Genomic DNA, 20278 nt, shown 5'->3' with positions numbered 1-20278 from the left:
GATTATATATTTCTGTGTTAGTAGCATCTATATTTCTCACATTATCAATTAATTACACCATTTCAAAAATGTACCATATACCTATCATTACCATCATCTCCATGTTGAATCACATATATGTGTTCCAAATTATATGATTGATGTTTGCCATTAAATATATATATTCTAAGTGCTTCCTTACCGTGATCTTCGTTCTACTTTTATATATATATTACTTTTTTTCTCCAACGTATCAATGAACCTATATTGCTTCATCTAGAACAGTCATTCAGTATTTACATATTATTTAAAATAGAGCTTAGAATTTTTGTTTTGATTATATATACATATTTTGCTTTATATACATATAAATCAGTATATATATAGAAGATTGATCTTGAATAAATTATATAATTATATCACGCAACATATAGAATAAATCTATATTTTAATTTCCCTTAATTATAATGAAAGCTTCCACAATTACGCATAAATAAAAATATTTGTTTGCATATTATACTATTATTTAACATATTATTTCATTTAGGTCATAGAATAAGTTTTTATTTTTTATTTATATACCCTATCAGAAAATACCACCCAATCGAAAATTTCAGTATTATATACCAGAGTTAACTACTGGCGCAGTACTGGTTCAGTATTGGCTGCCGCGTGGCTGGGCAGTCTGTACTGAACCAGTACTGGTATTTTGATTGTATCAGTACTGGCAAACCAGTACTGAGCCGATATTGAGCCAGTACTGGCTCAAATAGATTTTCTTTTTGTTTAATACTAGTTTACAAAAAGTTCTAGAGTGAACCTATAATGAATCTTTTTGTTTAAATAATTTGTTTATAAAAATTTTTTCACTTTGATTTTATTTTTCAAAATTAAAAGGTATTTTATTTTGCTTTTTTGTGGGTAAAATTATTTAAACAAAAAGTTTCCTCTGAGACTAATTCCAAAACATTTTGCAAGTTTTTTTTTTTTATTGTTTTCAGATATGCAATAAATCAAAAAAATTTTTTATTACGATCAAACTAAAAAATAAATAAAATTTTTTATAAAAAAAATTATTAATTTTTAAAATAAAAATTTAAAAAAATTTTCTTGACAACACACTTGTTAAAAATTAAAAAACAACTTTTATTTTCTTAAAAAAGTTTTTCAAAAATTTATTTTGATGCAAATAATTAAAGTGAATAATAAAATAATTAAATAGCTAATTGTATATAATTATATACATTATAATTATTTTATAAACATTTTTATTTTTACTGAACTGTTTTTATATATATTATAAAAACTTTGGTTTTATAATAAAACATATTTTTTTATTTATATTTTGATTTTTTTAAATAATAATTTGCAATATATGTATTTGGTAGGGTTATTATATTAATAATTATAATTATTATAATTAGTTATGAATATTAATAGATGAAAATATTTATTAAATTATTAATATAAATTAATTTCTAAATAAAAAAATTTGATTTTATTTATTTATTTTTTGTTTGGTTGTATTTCCAATATAGAAATATATTGGCTTAAAAGTCTCAAATATGTTTCAAAAATATAACTTTTCCAAATATAATCCTAAAAGGTGTTTAATGGGTCTTAACTACTGTATATATGTATATATAGTCAAATATTTAAGACGCGATTATCCTTGCGGGCATCTATATACATATACTATACATTGTTGAAAGATAATTTATATGATCGGATCATTATATAGCTTCTGTTTATTTTAAACTATATCATTTTTGTTAAAAGGGTTAAGAACAAAAATATATTAAAGTGGGGAATTTTCCATTCAATTGTGGCAAAACTTTAGTGTCTCATATATATATATACATATATTATTATACTTTTGGGAAGGGGAAATCTTGTATATATACCTAAAATAATAAAGCAATTATCAGAAATAGTGGGCGGAATGTAAAAATAACCGCACAGGATAATATCCAACCATTGTCAGTAAACTAATCGGCTTTAAACCCTTTTTATTTTATTTGAAAAAATATTGAGAAATACATATATATCTTTAGGTCAAGTGTCATAAATATTAGGATCAGATTTAGATGAATCTATGCGGATGCGGTTTTGTAAAATTTCAAAAATGGAAATAACTAGTACTCTCTGCGTGTCTGACGATGTGGAAATTTTGTATGCCTGCTATACCTATACTGCTGCTACTGTTTAAATGTGGTCTCGCGCCTGCAGAGAAGAGGTATACCACATAATAATAGTTTCTCTTAACAGTTTTGTTATATATACAAAGTGTATGTAACTTTTTTATGACAATCATAACGAGTTTGTACAAGTTTTAAATGTTTGTAATTATTAGTATATATATTGTCACAAATTTTAGGAGAGGGGGGTCGAATATTTAAATTAAGGGCGTTTACAGTCGTTATTAGAATTTATTATATAAATTTTATTAATATTATTATATTATTATTATTATTTTTGTTGTTGTTATTATTATTCTTATTATTGTTATTATTATTGTTATTATGATTATTATTATTATTAAAATATTATAAATATATTATTAAATGTAAAAAATGAAGAAAAATTTTTATTCTAATTTAATAATTAGAATAAGGACACACTTTTACTAGGTTCTAGGTTTTATTTTTTTAACGTTACGCAGCAAAACTAAACGATTTCCTTCATATATAGTAGAGAGACTGAAAATAACAATTTTTTTAATAAAATTTTAAAAATTTACAATTAATAATAATTAATAAACTAAAAAAATAATTGATTTAGATAATATTTTTAACAAATTATATATAATGCTATTTTTTGGAATGTTTATGTTATAAATGTTTCAGTATTTTATTTTGTTTTATTATAAATATATATATATGTAGGGGAGAGTGACAAACAGTGGGACAGTTTAATTTTCTGAAAAACTATATATTTAAAGAAACTCGACCAAAATTTAAATGTAAACCATGTTTATGCGACAACAAACTATCTCGAAAAATATTAGCCATATATACATTGATTCATTATTTACAAAGAAAATTGAAAAAAACTGTTTTTGACGTACCAAAGTAAATTTTTACTTGAAATATAATGCTGATTTTTATATATAGATAGGACAGTTTTTAAAAGAAGTGTAATTGTTACTTCGTTTACTCATGTTTTTAAGTATATAATATCCAATAATAAAAAATATTTTAAAATTTCCCAAAAAAATTTTATTTAAATATTTCTTGCGATTGCTTAATTTAAACAGTGGGACATTCAACACTGGGACAAAAAAAATTAAGTTTATTAAACATGGATTTTGGTAACACTAATTATAAGTCGTGTCATAGCTATACGCATGCGCGTATTTATATACTATTTATACTTACACAGCGACTAAAAATGTGATTTTTTTTATGCTAAAAAACAATAAAAAAATTCAAAAATTGATAATTAATAATTATTACAATTATTGTTCGACAACATTTAAAAAGTAACACTTGATAAGAGAACGCGACTATTGAAATTTTCACTAAAACTTTAGTAAAAACTGTATAATTAGAACTAATTCAAATTAGTTAAAATTTTTTACTAAATCAGATTTATAGATGGAACTTTTGATGCTGGCGATTCGTTCATTATATAGATAAATTAGTATAACTTTTTAGATTAATATTAATGTTTATAACAAAAAAAATGAAGTAGGCTTCTAACGCGGGGATGATTTATATACAAAAATCTCTAAATCTGAATTATAGTGAAAAATGAGTTACTACTTTAAATTAGTAAGAATTTTCACTATTTATTTTTATAGTCAATTTTTACTAAAACTTTAGTAAAAAAAAATTTTAAACTATCAAATAGTAATATTTTTCTAAAAATTAGTAAACATTAATCTTACTAATGTGAATTAATTTTTACTAATTTAAATTTAGAGAGAAAATTTTATAAAGAAAAATATTACTAAATCAAATATAGTAATATTTTGCTAAAATTTAGTGAAAATTTCTACTAATTTGTATTAATTGAACGAATTTCTCATTAATTCAAAATAATAAAATTTCACGTATTAATACAGTTCAAGTTCGAACATGCGTCTAAAAATTTGAATTATCGACAAATTATGTCCATTAATTTAAATTAATAGAAATTCACTAATTTTTAGAAAAATATGACTATACCCGAATAAAAATTAAAGTCGGCACAATGTAGAATCTATGTCGGTTGGCCTACCTGGCTACATAGGCCTGCGAGACAAATCGCACATACTGTCTACATAGAAATGTAACGCATGGCTACGTACATTCTACATAGAAAGAATGTAGTAGGACCTACGTAGGAATTGTACAGTAGATTGTACATCGGACAAACTATGTAGAATATACATAAGAATGTAACGCTCAGCTACATCTACTCTATGTAAGTAAAGGGATGTAGGGCCCCCGTAGAAGATGTATATATGCACTACGTAGGCTACAATATGTAGAATCTATGTAAGATTTATATGTATGATTTACATAGGCCAAATGTTGTAGGATCTACTTAGGCTTTGTAGGTAATCTCTAAGTAGGCTACAATATGTAGAATCTATATAAGATTTATATGTATGATTTACATAGGCCAAATGTTGTAGGATCTACTTAGGCTTTGTAGGTAATCTCTAAGTAGGCTACAATATGTAGAATCTATATAAGATTTATATGTATGATTTACATAGGCCAAATGTTTTAGAATCTATGTAGGCTTTGTATGTAAGCTCTAAGTAGGCCTAATAGTATAGGATCTATATAGAAATTTTGAGTGCATTCTATGTAGGTCACATGTTATAAGATCTATGTAGGGTTTTAAGTTATCTCTACCTAGGACAAATAACATAGGATGTATAAAGGATTTTTGTGTTCGCTCTATGTAGGTCAAAGGATACAGGATCTACATGGGGTTTGTATATAATCTCTGGACAAGCCAAATAATATAGAAGCTAAATAGGAATAAAATTAATTAATTAAAAATTAATTAGTCGTTCTTTTAATTTTTCTTAAAATAATAATCGATTTATTTTAACTCTATTTAGGTACATATATTTAATAAAAGTAATAAAAAATATTAATAAGAAAAACTTAAATGTACTTAAACATTAATATCATTATTGTCTTTTTTTTTTCTTCTTTCAGTCCTGCCATTACCCCAATCGTAAGAGCGTGTAAGAACGTATCCCATTGCACCAATTATTTCTGGTTTGGAATACTTTTCTTTAGTTGCCATAGATTTGAATGGTATTAGACCTGAAAATTAAAAACTTAATAAAATAATGGTATATTTCAATAACATCTTAAATATTGCTATACAATAAGTATTTTTATATTATCAATTTGTTATTAAAACTGTTAATGAATTCTATACTTATAACAAAAAATTACCCTCAATAAGGTTGCAGCAATTTGTCTTATTTAATATTTTCTTTTCCGGCATTGGTTTCGATGCTGTGAATTTCATTGCCACCTCACGGCTGAATAAAGAAGACAAAATTTGGCGAAGAATTTTTTTTAAATCTGCTCTTAAATCTACGTTGTATAACAGGGCCGATTTCTGTAATAATTAATAATGTATTATTAGTTACAATAATAATTTTAAACTTTTCATTATTCATAATATTAAATTTTCTATTTTACTTACCAAAGAGTGCTGCAGTTCTTTATTAGTAGGTAAAAGTCCCTCTAATTTTTCAAATTCTTCCATAGTTTGCAGTGGAAGGTTAACTTCGAATTTAGAAGCTAAATTCTCCGACATGGTTTCCTGGCACAGAGCATATTGAACGTTCTTCTTTTTTAATTCTTTTAATTCCCCTTTCATATATTCGACATCTTCTCCTATCTTCTGTATCTTATCGAAAATTATATTCATTTTCTCATTAATATTATCTATAAAAAATAAGTATATTGAGAACGCTTATAAATATAAAATATGTACACTAAATAATTCATTTGATTCAAATAATCCCTCACAACAAAAGAATATCCTGAAATCGTCTCCACGATATCCAGGATATCCAAAGTCCCTGTATAAAGGATATATTTCAGATATCTCTAAGATATCCAAAGGACATCCATATGACTTAGTAGATATGTTAAAAGATTTTAGAAAACCAGACGACATATTAAATTAATATCAACATTATATTTAAACAATGCTTAAATAAAAATCCGATAAATAGTAAAATATTATTATACTATTATACATTCTTAGATATCTATAGGATACCCAGAGGTTATCTAAACCACCGCACTTCGAATATTCTCAGGAAATCCAAGGATATTTTTAGGATATTCTGGGATATCCGGTGTTATGCACTCAGAAAAAAATTCGTTTGAAGCAACCAAATTTTGGTTAAATCAACAAAATAAATGCATTGATATACAGTTAACCAAACATTTGGTTGCATAAACCAAACGTTTATTTAGCTCAATCAAATTTTTTCTTTGTTCAAAAAAGTTATTAAAATAAACGAAACAGTTATTTAGATCAAATAAATATTTATTTGAATTAAACAAATTTTGATTGAACTAACCAAAAAATTGGGTAAATATAAAAAAATGGTAAAAAAATGGTTCAAACATATCTTTTTTCTGAGTGTGAGGAATGGTATTTGTTTCAAAATTCAAATAAAAATTATCTACATGCAGAAAACGATAAATATGAAAGGAAAAAAGAAACAGGTTGTTCTTTTCGTTTTCAGTTGTAAATAGATCGAATTGAAAAACGATAAACTTACTAGAATCTTTAAATTTCTTATTTGCCACTGAAGATGACTCATTAAAATTTTGTTTCCTCTTTTTGGAACCATCTTGTTTTTCATTAATAATGCTAATGCATGCAGATGTTTCACCTACTTCAGTGGATGCATTTAAGTCTAAGGAAAAAAGAAAAAAATTAAATGATATGATACGATATTTTACATTAACCTTACAATGTAAAATATTGTAATGTGTAAATACATAATTTATAATAAAAATTTATAACCAAAAAACATACCAGAAGGGTTTTTAATGAGATCTTCATTTAATCCTGGAACGTCAAACAATTGATCAATATCTTCTTCTTCATCAGTATGCGTTTCTTCATTAAAATTTTTGCTAACTTTTTTGACAGGCGTTAAAACCTCTTCTGAATCAGTTGTACAACAGTAATTTTTTTTATCCAAATCTTGAAGCTTCATTAAAGCTTCTTCATAAGTTTCTAAAAAAATACATCCATTCTATGTGAACATTTTTAAACATTTTTCAAACATTCAATTTTTACATAGAAATACACGGTTTTGGACCTGAGCTTCTTGGGATATTATTTTTGTCATTGAATAATAATTATTAATATTATTAATAATAAATTAATTAAATCAATGTTTAATTAAAAATTAATATTACTCTAAAAATTGAAATATATCTATTGTCTACTGAAAAATTTTTAAATTTAAGAACCATACTCATGTTCTCTCTAAATCTGAATTATCTGATAATAATTAATTGAATAACAATTATGACATTTAAATATTCGATGATAATTAAATTGTAACGTTAAATATATAGTGGATAAAAGTTATTCTAGATTAGAATTATGCTACATAAAAATGCAATTGAATTTTATTTTATTTAATAAATAAATAATCTACGAAAGTCTAAAAAGGAATACATTTAATAATAATTTAATGTAATGCAAAATAATTTAAAAAATGTATTTAATTCGAAATAAAAACAAAGAAGAAGACATTCCTACAACATTCTATCTGAATGTTATTTATTAGAATAAATAAATAATAATATAAATAAATAATGCAAATAATAATAATAATAAATAATAATAATAAATAATAATATTATTGGCAAAACACTTCCACAAATGATGACCCATTATTAAGCCGAAATATGTTTAATTATTGGCGAAGATAATTTATACAGAAAGATTGATTAAAGATTGAACACATCATCCGTCGTTGCGACATTATTGGGCCATAAGATTACTTTCATCATTGGCAAAAAGATTTTGCCATAAAAAATTCAAAACTTTTGTCATTGATAGTTTATTTTCACAATTGTCATGGACATGGATAACGAACACTAGCACCATAGACAACAATGCCCTATTCTGAGTAAAAATTCGGATTAATTTAAATTGGGTTGAGAAAAATCTCTATTAGAAAACACTGCATGATTGTAAAAAAAACCTCTCACGAAGTTTACTCACGACAAAAGTCGAACACAAACTGATTTGAAATGACATCATCTTTCACTTGGCAACAAAGCGTATATAAAGAAAAGAACCTTTTCCTTCGAGAAGCATTTTAGGCACATATGCAATTTTGTTTGGAAATCTGATCTGGTGTGAGTGAAATGACGCAATATAAGTACCAAACATAAGCAGCAGAAGATATTTTAAAAATGGAATATTCTAAAATTTAATATCTCTTCAAATAAAATTTTTAAATTATATTACTATTTATTGTTAATTGTTTATTATTTATTGTTTAATATTTATTATTTATTGCTTATTATTTATTGTTTATTATTTATTATGTATTATTTATTATTATTATATTATTATTACATTAAATTAAAGTAAAAGATATATGTAAAAAAAATTTCAAGGAATTAATGATATTAGTAAAACTTACAATCCGAAACGATTGAGAATTTCAAATATAATAGTGACTATACATCGTAGTGAGAAAGAGAGAGTACGCAGGCAAAACTCACTGCGTGTCCCTTTTCAAATTCATTGTTCTCTCTCGCTCTTATGTATCACCTCTCTTTCTATGAAAAAAGGTTTCGCTTTTCATCCCTACTATGGGTATTTTTCTTTCCTCAATCAAGCTAACCATACCATAACCAGAACATATGTTTCAAATGCATTTACGATAGGATTTTCTATTATATTTAAAAAGGATTTATAACTAGCCATTTTTAGTGAAAAGACAATTTTTTTTGTATAACTTAAAAGTGAAACGATAGTTTTCAATCTTCCTATTAAAAAATTTCACAAACTTCCTGCCTGGAAAAGTATATTAAAAAAATCGTGAAAAATTCACAAAAGGAGCCCCTAACAACGAGAAACTATAATAACCAAGACAAATCAGATGTGCACTTTCTGAAGCAGAATATATATATAATAAAAGAAATAAAAAAATAAAGAAATTCAGATTTAGATTTAGAGAGTATTTTACACCTTAAAAAAAGTAATCTTCATTCTAGAGGATTCCTCTAAATGTAATGCATATTTTCCTCTTAATTTTGGTATCAAAAGTAATAATCTTAATTTAAAAGGATTTTCCTCTCGAAAAAATCCTCATAAAGGAAGAATAATATTAAAATATTTTGACAAGTTGAAAATAACCGTAATACACAGGTTTTGAATAAATTATTAGACAATAATGGTTATGTATTGATAATAAAGTACAGTTTTGACGCATTGAATTAAATGTTGATATCAAAACCTCAACAAAAAAAATTCCTAGTGTTATTAATGTCAAGAGAACCAATAATTTTTTTAAATTTGAATAATATAATAAATATTTAATAAGATTTAATTATTTACATTCAAAAAAGGTAAATTATAATAGATTCCTGGAATAAAGAATGAAATATTGGTTTTTAATTAAACATTTCTGAAAAAAATTTCTTGCTTTTTGCTGAGCATCAATAGATTAGATTTAATTACAATAATAATAAAAAATGCTATAGCCAGTTGCAAATATTTAAGAAAATTAGTAAGAAATGAAGATTCATCGAGAGGTTATATTTTCTGTATTTATACCTCCATTCAATATATCCACCCAGATTTAAATCATTTAGTAAATCTTCGAGTCTCTTTTCCATTTTGGAATTTCGATTTATAACACAACACTATTGTGACAAAATACGAAAATTGACAGTTTCGAAAAACAAAAGCGCAAATGTCAAACAGGAAAAAAATGTAATCGATATCATGTATTTACTTTTCCTTTTTTCAAATATACTATAACAATAAATTTAAACATTTAAATGCAAAAGTACTCCTTTTGTCATTGTTCCATTACAACAAAGAATAAAAATATTCTACAGTCAAATGGAATATTCGTATTTTAAGAGGAAATATTCAGAGGATTTTAGAAGAGGAATTTTCCTCTAAATTTAAGATTACTTTTTTTTGGGTGTATATATCAAAAATTTAATTTCAACAAAAAACAAACCTGTCTCCACGATAATTTTGACTTTAAACTCCGGCCAGTCTTCAGGCGCAGATACTTTATTTTTTACTATCTCCCGAATTAATTGAGAATCTTCTTTTGTATATGATGGACCATCCATGAATTTGGCTAATAAACCTCGAACAGAGTCATACCTGATGTGTGTTGCATAAACGACATCGACACTTCTTTTATCACTTGTGGAGTACTCTATGAACTCTACTATTTTAAATACTTTATTTTCTGCCATTTTCCTGCATATGAAATATTGGAAATTTTATTTTTCGGTTAAGTATAAATTCTGTAGTATGAAAAATCGATTATATTGAAATTGTATCAAATAATAATTGGAAAAAATGTAAATGCGTCTAAAATAAAATTATATACAATATAGTTCTACCCACTAAAAGTTCATTAAAATGACTGTTATGTTAAATAAAAAATCGATCAAAAAATTCTGATAAATAAAAATTTGAAAAAATAAAAATTCTGTGAAATAAATTTTCGATTATATAAAAATTCTGTACTATAGAAAATCATTTTAATGAAAATTCTACAAAGTTATATTTCGAACGAATAAAATTCGGCTCAATGAAAATTATATGTATAGCAAGATCCTACTACCATCGTTGTCCCATTTTCCGTCCATTTTTACAAATATCTTGTACAATAATTTAAATGACTCGATGATTAAACCACAACCCAAGTAACATATTACAGTAATATTAAAATGTCCGCCTCATGGTAATATTACCGGTTAATATTACTGTAATATTACACGTTTATTTGAAATACATAAAAATTTCAAAATTTTTTTATGATAAAATAAAAAAAGATAAGAATTAATCAGTCAAATGTTTTTAAGTGTTATTTGAAATTTTTTGAAATATTACAGTAATATTACTGGTTGATATTGTTGTAATACTGTAATATTACAGTAATATTACCATGAGGCAGACATTTTAATATTACTGTAATATTACGTGCTACTTGGGAAATTTCATATGACATAAAATCATTTGACGTAAAAATTAAAATTGTGACGCACTTTGAAAAAAGAATCTTTAACAAAAATAAAATATACTCTCTAAATCAGAATAAGTGAAATTTCACTAAGAATGTTTCAAAAATCTTTCACGTATAAAAATAAGTGTATATTTAAAAATAAGTGAAGTTTCACTTATTTTCAATTGCGCATACACTTATTTTTCGACGTAAAAGACTTTTAAAAAATTATAAGTGAAATTTCACTTATTCAGATTTACAGAGTATCTTATAATTTTAAGCTCGTGTAGTCTAGGTTCCGTTATTCAATGTGGGTATAAGTATTTTTAATTAAATATTTTTAATTTTTATTTACCTCTTATGTATTTTTTCAATATTAATCCTCAAATCGATCACTTCACAGAGAAAATAACTTGCAAAGAAAATAACTTTGATTTTGAGTTGTCACTCGCGGATTTGGTATCTGTCCGGCAAATGCTGAACAGCAACTAAAGATTGAAAGGCTTTTTGAAGAAAAAGTCCTCGGAAAACATCGACAAGTTTCGAACATTTCTATTTCAAAATAAAAAAAATTCACAAATTTTGGGTTTGCATACGTCTATGAAAAAAACGGGTACCGAAAACGTCATAAAATAGTCCCTTTTTAAATGGGAAACCTTTATAGCTGGTAAACTTGAGCCAAACCAGATGTGACAAACTATTCGAAAAGACAAAATACTTTGGAGATAAGAAAAAAATTTTCTATCCTTACTTTATTGAAAAAATTTTTCAGGGTGTATAATAATATTTTATGATTTTCAATAATTTGTAGTAGTGCTTATTTATAATTACAATAATTATTATATTTAATATTTTTTTAAGTAATTGTTTGTCGACAATAATTTAACATTACCCAACCAAAAATTTCAGTATTATACCAGAGTTAACTACTGGCGCAGTACTGGTTCAGCATCAGTACTGGTGCAGTACTGGTAAACCAGTACTGAGCCGATATTGAGCCAGCACTGACTAAAATAGATTTTCATTTTGATTAATACTAGTTTACAAAAAGTTCTAGAGTGAACCCGATGAATAATTTTTTTTATAAAAATTTTTTCACTTTGATTTTATTTTTGAAAATTAAAAGGTATTTTATTTTGCTTTTTTGTGGGTAAAATTATTAAAACAAAAAGTTTCCTGAGACTAATTCCAAAACATTTTGCAAGTTTTTTTTATTGTTTTCAGATATATTGCCTGGAGCAGAGATTTCACTATTGCAGTGAAACTTATCTCTGTTACAGTTAAAGCTTTCTTTTTGTATACAATAAATTACAAAACTACCAGTACTCAGCCAGTACTGAACCAGTAGTGGGTACCAGTACTGGTGCCAACTCTGGCAGCCAATACTGGTAAAATGTTATCATCCCAAAGTTACGCCAACTCTGGCGCCAATACTGGGTGCCAGTACTGCGCCAACACTTGTCAGTACTGCGCCATTAGTAAATTTTTGATTGGGTAATCTTGAATTCAAAATGAACGTAACCGGGTTCAATTTAAAAAATTTCAATAAAAACTCAAATTGAGTCAAACCAGATCATTGTTGCTGCACGTAAATGAGTAGCGTACGCTACTCATTTTGAGTTCAGTTTTTTTCTATGAATATACTTATTGAAAATCTTCTTCTTCGTTTAGTAAAAATTAAAAACTCAAAGGCTGCGCAGTAATTTACTTAGAAATTTACTTTTTATTTAGAAAATTGTCTTTAATTTTACAATAATATTTACAATGGTTATAATACATCTTATTGTGGACCATTACTTTATTGTTAATAATTATTATTATCAATGAAGTAATGGTATCACAACGACAGTTTTTGGTTCATTTGAAGCTGATCTCACAGTTAACTTAACAAGTTTCTTTTTAATTTTGTAAATGGAAATAGTATCCTTTACATTACTTGGATTATCGTGTAATTTCCAGATTCCTAATGTCTCAGAATTTGTTGGATACGTAAAGAATGGTTTTTCTTTAATCCATTGTACACCTTCTACATAAATGTTATCAATATTTTGGCTGTCTCTATAAATTTTCTTTATTTCAAAGCATTTACCGTTTTCAAGAAGAACAATATTGTCAGGACTTTTTGAAGTAAGCACTGCTTGTTGATATTTTATTTTTAATATCTCAGAAAGATTCTCTTTTATTATTGATAATATTTGTGGAGCAGGGGTAACTTTTTTTCTTCTAAAAAACATTTCATGCATACGATTACACAGCTGTTGAATAGGTTTGTTGCCAGATCGCAATGTTTTTTTCATTTTACCTAATAAACTTTCAAATGCATAACTGTTAATTAAACTTAAATGACAATTCATGTTCTTCACATCATCTGCGATATGAAGAAGGTTATGCACGTTAATCGAAATAGTAGATTTTCCATACAATTTTATCATAAGCGAAACAAATCTATTCAAATATAACCTAGCTTCAGCATTATATTTTACTGCTAATTCTTTGCAACACAAAATTCTACAACTGGTGAAAAGTAACAGAAAGTGATTGTAGTACTTTGGAGTTAAAATTTTTTTTAATATTACAATACCGGCGTACAACAAAAAAAAACTGAATTGAGTAGCTTTCCATAGTGAGATTTCATTTAATGTATCAGTCTTACGTTGAAACTCACATGGTATTTGATTTCTCAATTCATATAACATGAAATTTATTATTTCTTTCTGCGATGATGAAAATTTAAATTTTCGAATTGTGCTAGTTAACCACAAAGAAAGTAACTTTTTCATTATGCCTAAAAAACCTAAGTGCATAAAGTCTAAAACAAACATTTTAATCATATTCAAACCGGACAATTTTAATAACGGTGAAACGCCTTTATGGTGTTCAGACTGTTTTTGATCACGGAAACTTTTATCTGTCCTGTTTGTTGCATTCGTATCTGCAAAAATTGTACGGTTTTCGCACCTTTCTCCCATCACCTCACATCTCTCACAAGAAAAATAACCAGCATGGCCTTTTACACATTTTACAAGCGCTCTTGCAGGAGTGTCTAAAATCCAACTTTTCATCCGCAATTTGTACAACTTACCTTCCAGCACGATTCCATTTTTTTGATAATTATTTAATTCTTTTATAAATTCATCTAAAAACAAATCTAAATCTTGAGGTTTTCCAGAACCTAAATAAATCGCAACTGGAAAAGGAGGATAAACATTGTCATGTAAATAATGAACTCTACACAATATAGGCCAAAATTCATTTGAACTTGATTTCCAAAGAGGTGCTCCATCGATATTAATATCTAAATAGATAATTTCATCTGGATGCAGAGAAGGATTAAAACACGAAGCAAGACCTTTTGCAATTCCAAAATACACAAACTCAGCATTTTTATATAAGGAAGTTGTCATAGGTTTAATACAAAAGTCTGTTTTTAGATTTAAAAATGTTGACGCTGTCTTCGGAAGTTGTGGCATTAATCGACGTCGTAGAATAAGAAGCAATTGAGATATAAGAACCCAAGAAATATTACCTTTAATTGCCCATTCTCTCAATTGTTCTTCTTCATCATTTTCTGAATTTTGTAACAAGTCTTCTAAATCGCTAGATTGATATTCGTCATCGTCATCATAACTATAATAAGATTCTTTATCTTGGTCATTAAAAAATTCTTCATTTACTTCTGTTTCTTGAGTTTCTTTATCTGTATTTTGATAAATTACTTCGTTTAAATATCTCTCCTCTATCTTATCAGCTTTCATCTCCTTATTTTCAGCTACATCGTTTATATCCATTCCTATATAATAATAAAACGCAATGTTAATAGTACGAAATTCTTAATTAAAATAAAAACAATAATGTAAAGTTAAGAATTTTACCAAAGTTAGAATTGTTGTCTTCAATTTTTAAATTTTCATTTCGATCTTCAGCGCATTCTGATTCTATTTCATTATTTTCTATCTCGTCAGAATCTGCATGATAAATAAGTTCATTATGATGTTGAACTTTATTTTCATTGATAAACATTTCCTCGTCCTCTGAAGAAATGGTGTCTATAAAATTAAATTTGTAATAATCAATCCTCCATTTTGCATTTTTGAATTTTATGCTTAACTTTAAATTTAGTGAACTAAACCCCCCCCTGTGCAAGTTTCATAAGATTCCACACAATGTAAAAAAATAATGTCCGACATTTTGGATCCGACATTTTTAATTTTGAAACCAAATTAGAATTCAGCGACTCCCAAAACCCGTATATATACCAAGTTTCAAAAAATTCGTTCACAATACATTTTTTTACATTTTGGATCTACATACACTGAAAAAAAATTTATTTGATTCAAATACTTCAAATTATTTGAAAAATATTTAATTGGTTTAAGTACTTTTTATTTGAATCAAAAAAATATGTATTTGATTCAAATAACTTGAATTATTTGAATCGCATTTATTTGAACCAAATAAATTGTATTTGGTTCAATTAAATAATTATTTGAATTGAATAAATGAATTTATTTAATACAAATAATGAGTTACTTGAAACTATTCATTAATTTAATTCAATAAAATATTTCGTTTATTTCATACAAATAAGAAGTATTTGACACAATAAATTTATGTAATTGATTCAAATAAACTGAATTATTTAATACAAATAATTCGTTATTTAATCCTAATACACTAATTTATCAAGATAAATAAAAAATATTTCAATTAATTAAATATTTATTTGGAACGATAATAATGATTTACTTGAAAAAATTTATTTATTTATTTCACCAAATATTTCGTTTTGTTGAAACAAATAAAAAGTATTTGATACAATAACTTTATTTAATGGATTGAAGTAAACTAAATTATTTAATACTAATACCCTATTTTATCAAGACAAGTAAAAAAATATTTCAATTAATTAAATATTTATTTGAAATGATAATAATGATTTACTTGAAACAATTAATTTATTTATTTCGTTATTTATTAAATTCAAATTTTGATTTATTTGAATCAAAAAATTCTTACATTACAAATATATTCTCACATCCGGACAATTGATCAGGATAATAGACAAGTAAATGATGTATGTGGATCAAATACTTTTTATTTGATCCAAATAAATTTCTTTTTCAGTGTAGTAATATTTCCTCAATCTAGTGAATGGATTAAATTAATTCGGTAATATTTCTTCTGCACTTACTAGGTTCTGTCACAAAATCAATTGATCCTTGATGTGCCAAAGATTGCCACTTAAGTAAATCTTTTTTCATTCTTCGATGTTTGCGAACACGCAGTTTTGTTAGTTCTCGACGTCGCTCTTCCATTATAAGCACTCACAATCCTGTCGATACTTGCGCGAAAAATATTCTTTCGTAGAGATATTCTTTCCTCGAAAGACGAACAACTACTGTATAACTGCATAGGATATTTTAGCTAAGTGCATGGTCAGGTTGATAGAAATCCCTTTTCACTTAAGTTATACCTGTAAACTTTCACTTTACAGTTTATACACAGTGTACACTTTTACAGTGTATATAGTACGTATTTCTATCTCTTCCAAAAATCTCGGGCTACACGAGTTAGAAAATTTTAATTTTAGATTAAAAACCCGGTAATATTACTGTATTAATAAAATGTTCGTCTCATGGTAATATTACAAAATATTTCAAAAAATACTTTAAAATATTTGACTGATTAATTATTATCTCTTTGTGTGTTATATCATAAAAAACTTGAAAAATTTTATGTATTTCAAATAAACGTGTAATATTAATGTAATATTACAGTAATATTATTGTAATATTAGTGTAATATTACAGTAATATTATTGTAATGTTACTGTAATATTACCATGAGGCGGACATTATTACTATGATAGCTAAAATCAATCAGATATATGACAACTTTCTAAAGCAAAAAATAGCTCAAGAACAAAAATCTTTCTTTGTTGACGAAATAAATTTAAATTTACAGTATACATATCTATGTATACCCTCATAACAAAAGGATATCCATATCAATGGTCGATATCCTAGAATGGTCCCCAGGATATCCCTACGATATCCAAACCGCCGGTCTGTGGGACATCATTATATAATGAATAATAATATAATAAAAACAAAAATTTTATGAGCTTCTAATTTATTTTAAATGAAGATTTGAAACGCATTTTTCAAAGTTTTTAAATAAACTCATGCACTTAATGTATAATTAATATTAATAGTTATTCGTTACTTGCGGGGAAGAATTTATATTGTTTAAAGCCAATTTATTTTCTGACAATATTAAGCATATGAATAAAGGAATGAATCACGAATCAGAAAAAATTAGTTAATAATTTTTCAAATTAAACAACTTTCTCGAAAAACAAGTTGCATTTTATTTTATTTATATAAAATTTAATTCACAGAATATTTTCACTCGTAGTCTCATAATGACTTTAAAAACAGTATCCTGAGAATATCTTCTTGACATCTAGAAGATATCCTGAAAATATCTGTGAGATATCCTAACGATATCTATGGGATATCTGGAGGACATTTATGAGAGTCTATAGAGATATCCAGAAAATATCCTGTGGATATCCTCAGATATCCATGGGATGTCCAAAGGATATCCAAACCGCCGATTTTTTGGATACCCTTAAGAGATCCTTTTGATATCCATAGAACATCCCTAGGATATCTTCGGGATGTTATCAATAGAACATCCCTAGGATATCTTCGGGATGTTATCAATATATCCCAAGATATCTTGTGTTATTAGGGTATATATATATTATATATTTGATTATATATTGGAAATCTTATATCATTCTGACATATGATGGTCTACGTAGGACCTCCGTATATATTAGATATACATACCTACATAGATAACCCTTCATAAAACCTATCTCTATGTTGTATCGAAAGGTTTACATCATTCCTACATATGATGACCAACGGATATCCTATATAGAACTTGGATATGTAAGCCTACATAGAGTGACCTACATAAAACTTACCTCTATGGTATGTAGGAAAGCCTATGTTAGTCCTACATACTGTGACTGTCGTAGATCCTACATAGAAATTGGGTATGCCGGCCTACATGGACTGGCCTACATAAAAATTATGTATATGTTATGTAGGAAAGTCTATGTTAGTCCTACATACTGTGGCCTTCAAAGATCCTACATAGAAATTGGGTATGCAGGCCTACAAAGACTGGCCTACATAAAACATATCTCTATGGTATGTAGGAAAGCCTATATTACTCCTACTTACTGTGGCTGTCGTAGATCCTACATAGAAATTGGGTATGCCGGCCTACATGGACAGGCCTACATAAAACTTATGTATATGGTATGTAGGAAATTCTATATCAGTCCTACATATTGTGGCCTTCATAGACCCTACATAGAAATTAGGTATGCAGGCCTACAAAGACTAGCCTACATAAAACTTACCTCTATGGTATGTAGGAAAGCCTATATTACTCCTACTTACTGTGGCTGTCGTAGATCCTACATAGAAATTGGGTATGCCGGCCTACATGGACAGGCCTACATAAAACTTATGTATATGGTATGTAGGAAATTCTATATCAGTCCTACATATTGTGGCCTTCATAGACCCTACATAGAAATTAGGTATGCAGGCCTACAAAGACTAGCCTACATAAAACTTACCTCTATGGTATGTAGGAAAGCCTATATTACTCCTACTTACTGTGACTGTCGTAGATCCTACATAGAAATTGGGTATGCCGGCCTACATGGACTGGCCTACATAAAAATTATGTATATGTTATGTAGGAAAGTCTATATTAGTCCTACATACTGTGGCCTTCGTAGATCCTACCTAGAAATTGGGTATGCAGGCCTACATGGATTGGCCTACATAAAACTTATCTCTACGATATATAGGAAGGCCTATTTTATGCCTACATACTGTGGCCTATGTAAATTCTACATAGGAATTACATACATAGATCTATGTAGTTTTGGCCTAACTTACCCTTACGTCGACACTACATCGAATGACCATCATAAATTTGATATAAAGAATCCTACATATATTCTACATAGATTCGATATCTCATGGGCCTATATATTAAGGCCTTCATAGTGATTACCTAGAATGTATTTTAAATGGCCTACATAGGAAGGCCGTCTTTAAATCTACAAAAATCGTACATAGGATATATATAGGCCGTGTTTCTTTTTTATTCGGGTAGTTGTTTAGTAGAAATCTAATTTTATTTTTAACAATTAAAGTTTTAATGAAAAATTGACAATAAATTTTAGAAATTTTCGCTAATTTAAATTAGTGCGGACTTTTCTCTTTAAAAATTGAATTATAGTGAAAAGTGAGCAGTTCACGTATAAGAATTTTTACTAATTTTTAGTAAAATATTACTATTTAATTTAGTTTTAAAATTTTGTTTACTAAAGTTTTAGTAAGAAATGACTAAAAAATTAGTGAAAATTCTTACTAATTTAAATTAGTAGTTCCACTTTTCACTACATGCATATAGAAAAATTTTAGAAATTTTTTTTTCGGTGCTGTGGCACCGAATTATTTGTTGTCACATCAAGCTAATATATATATATGGACAGTGAACAAATTTATTGATGTGTGGTCAAAAAAGTTTGCTGCGACAGTTAAATTTTTAAAAATTAAGACTGATATTTTTTATCATAGCAAACTTTTTCGTTGTCATAGCAAAAAAATTTAGCTGTGGTTACTAATTTTTATAGATCTGCGATAGTATAACATCATTAGCATCTGTATAAGGCAATTCCTTTTTTTGCTTGTAATTCCGATTTAGAGAGTTGAATTTTTCATAATTGAATGATTATTAATTATTTTTAATATTCCAATTATGGAGTAAAAACAAATAGTTTACTTATTGCATATAATTTTAATGCAAAATTCCAAAAACATAAATCTACATACAAACAAACTCTCTAAATCTGAATCAGTCATATTTTACTGATTAACAGTAGAAATCTACTAATTGCTCTCTAAATCTGAATTAGTAAAAATGTTTACTAATTAGAATTAGTGACTCACTTTTTGCTTCTGAATTAGTTAAATTTTACTAATTGATAGTACT

General features: G+C 26.6%; 2 protein-coding genes across 2 annotated transcripts; both read right to left on the bottom strand.

Moving 5' to 3' along the window:
- Nucleotides 1-5019: 5019 nt before the first annotated feature.
- On the bottom strand, nt 5020-10430 carry LOC127280327 (uncharacterized). Its single transcript, XM_051303241.1, has 6 exons — nt 10184-10430; nt 6997-7200; nt 6737-6874; nt 5641-5885; nt 5385-5553; nt 5020-5249 (listed from the first exon to the last, which is right to left on the bottom strand). The coding sequence occupies exons 1-6, from the start codon at nt 10428-10430 to the stop codon at nt 5095-5097; spliced, it is 1158 nt and encodes a 385-aa protein (XP_051159198.1). The 3' UTR covers nt 5020-5094.
- A 2575-nt stretch (nt 10431-13005) lies between these two features.
- Nucleotides 13006-16500, bottom strand: LOC127280326 (uncharacterized). Its single transcript, XM_051303240.1, has 3 exons — nt 16377-16500; nt 15058-15231; nt 13006-14975 (listed from the first exon to the last, which is right to left on the bottom strand). Exons 1-3 carry the CDS (start codon nt 16498-16500, stop codon nt 13006-13008), a joined length of 2268 nt encoding a protein of 755 aa, XP_051159197.1.
- Nucleotides 16501-20278: the final 3778 nt, after the last annotated feature.

This window comes from Leptopilina boulardi, unplaced genomic scaffold (assembly GCF_019393585.1).
Source record: "Leptopilina boulardi isolate dan_hultmark-lab unplaced genomic scaffold, ZJU_Lbou_2.1 LbouV2_237, whole genome shotgun sequence".
Lineage (NCBI taxonomy): Eukaryota > Metazoa > Arthropoda > Insecta > Hymenoptera > Figitidae > Leptopilina > Leptopilina boulardi.
Note: the sequence above shows the minus strand (reverse complement) of the source record. Positions and strands in the feature narration are given on the sequence as shown.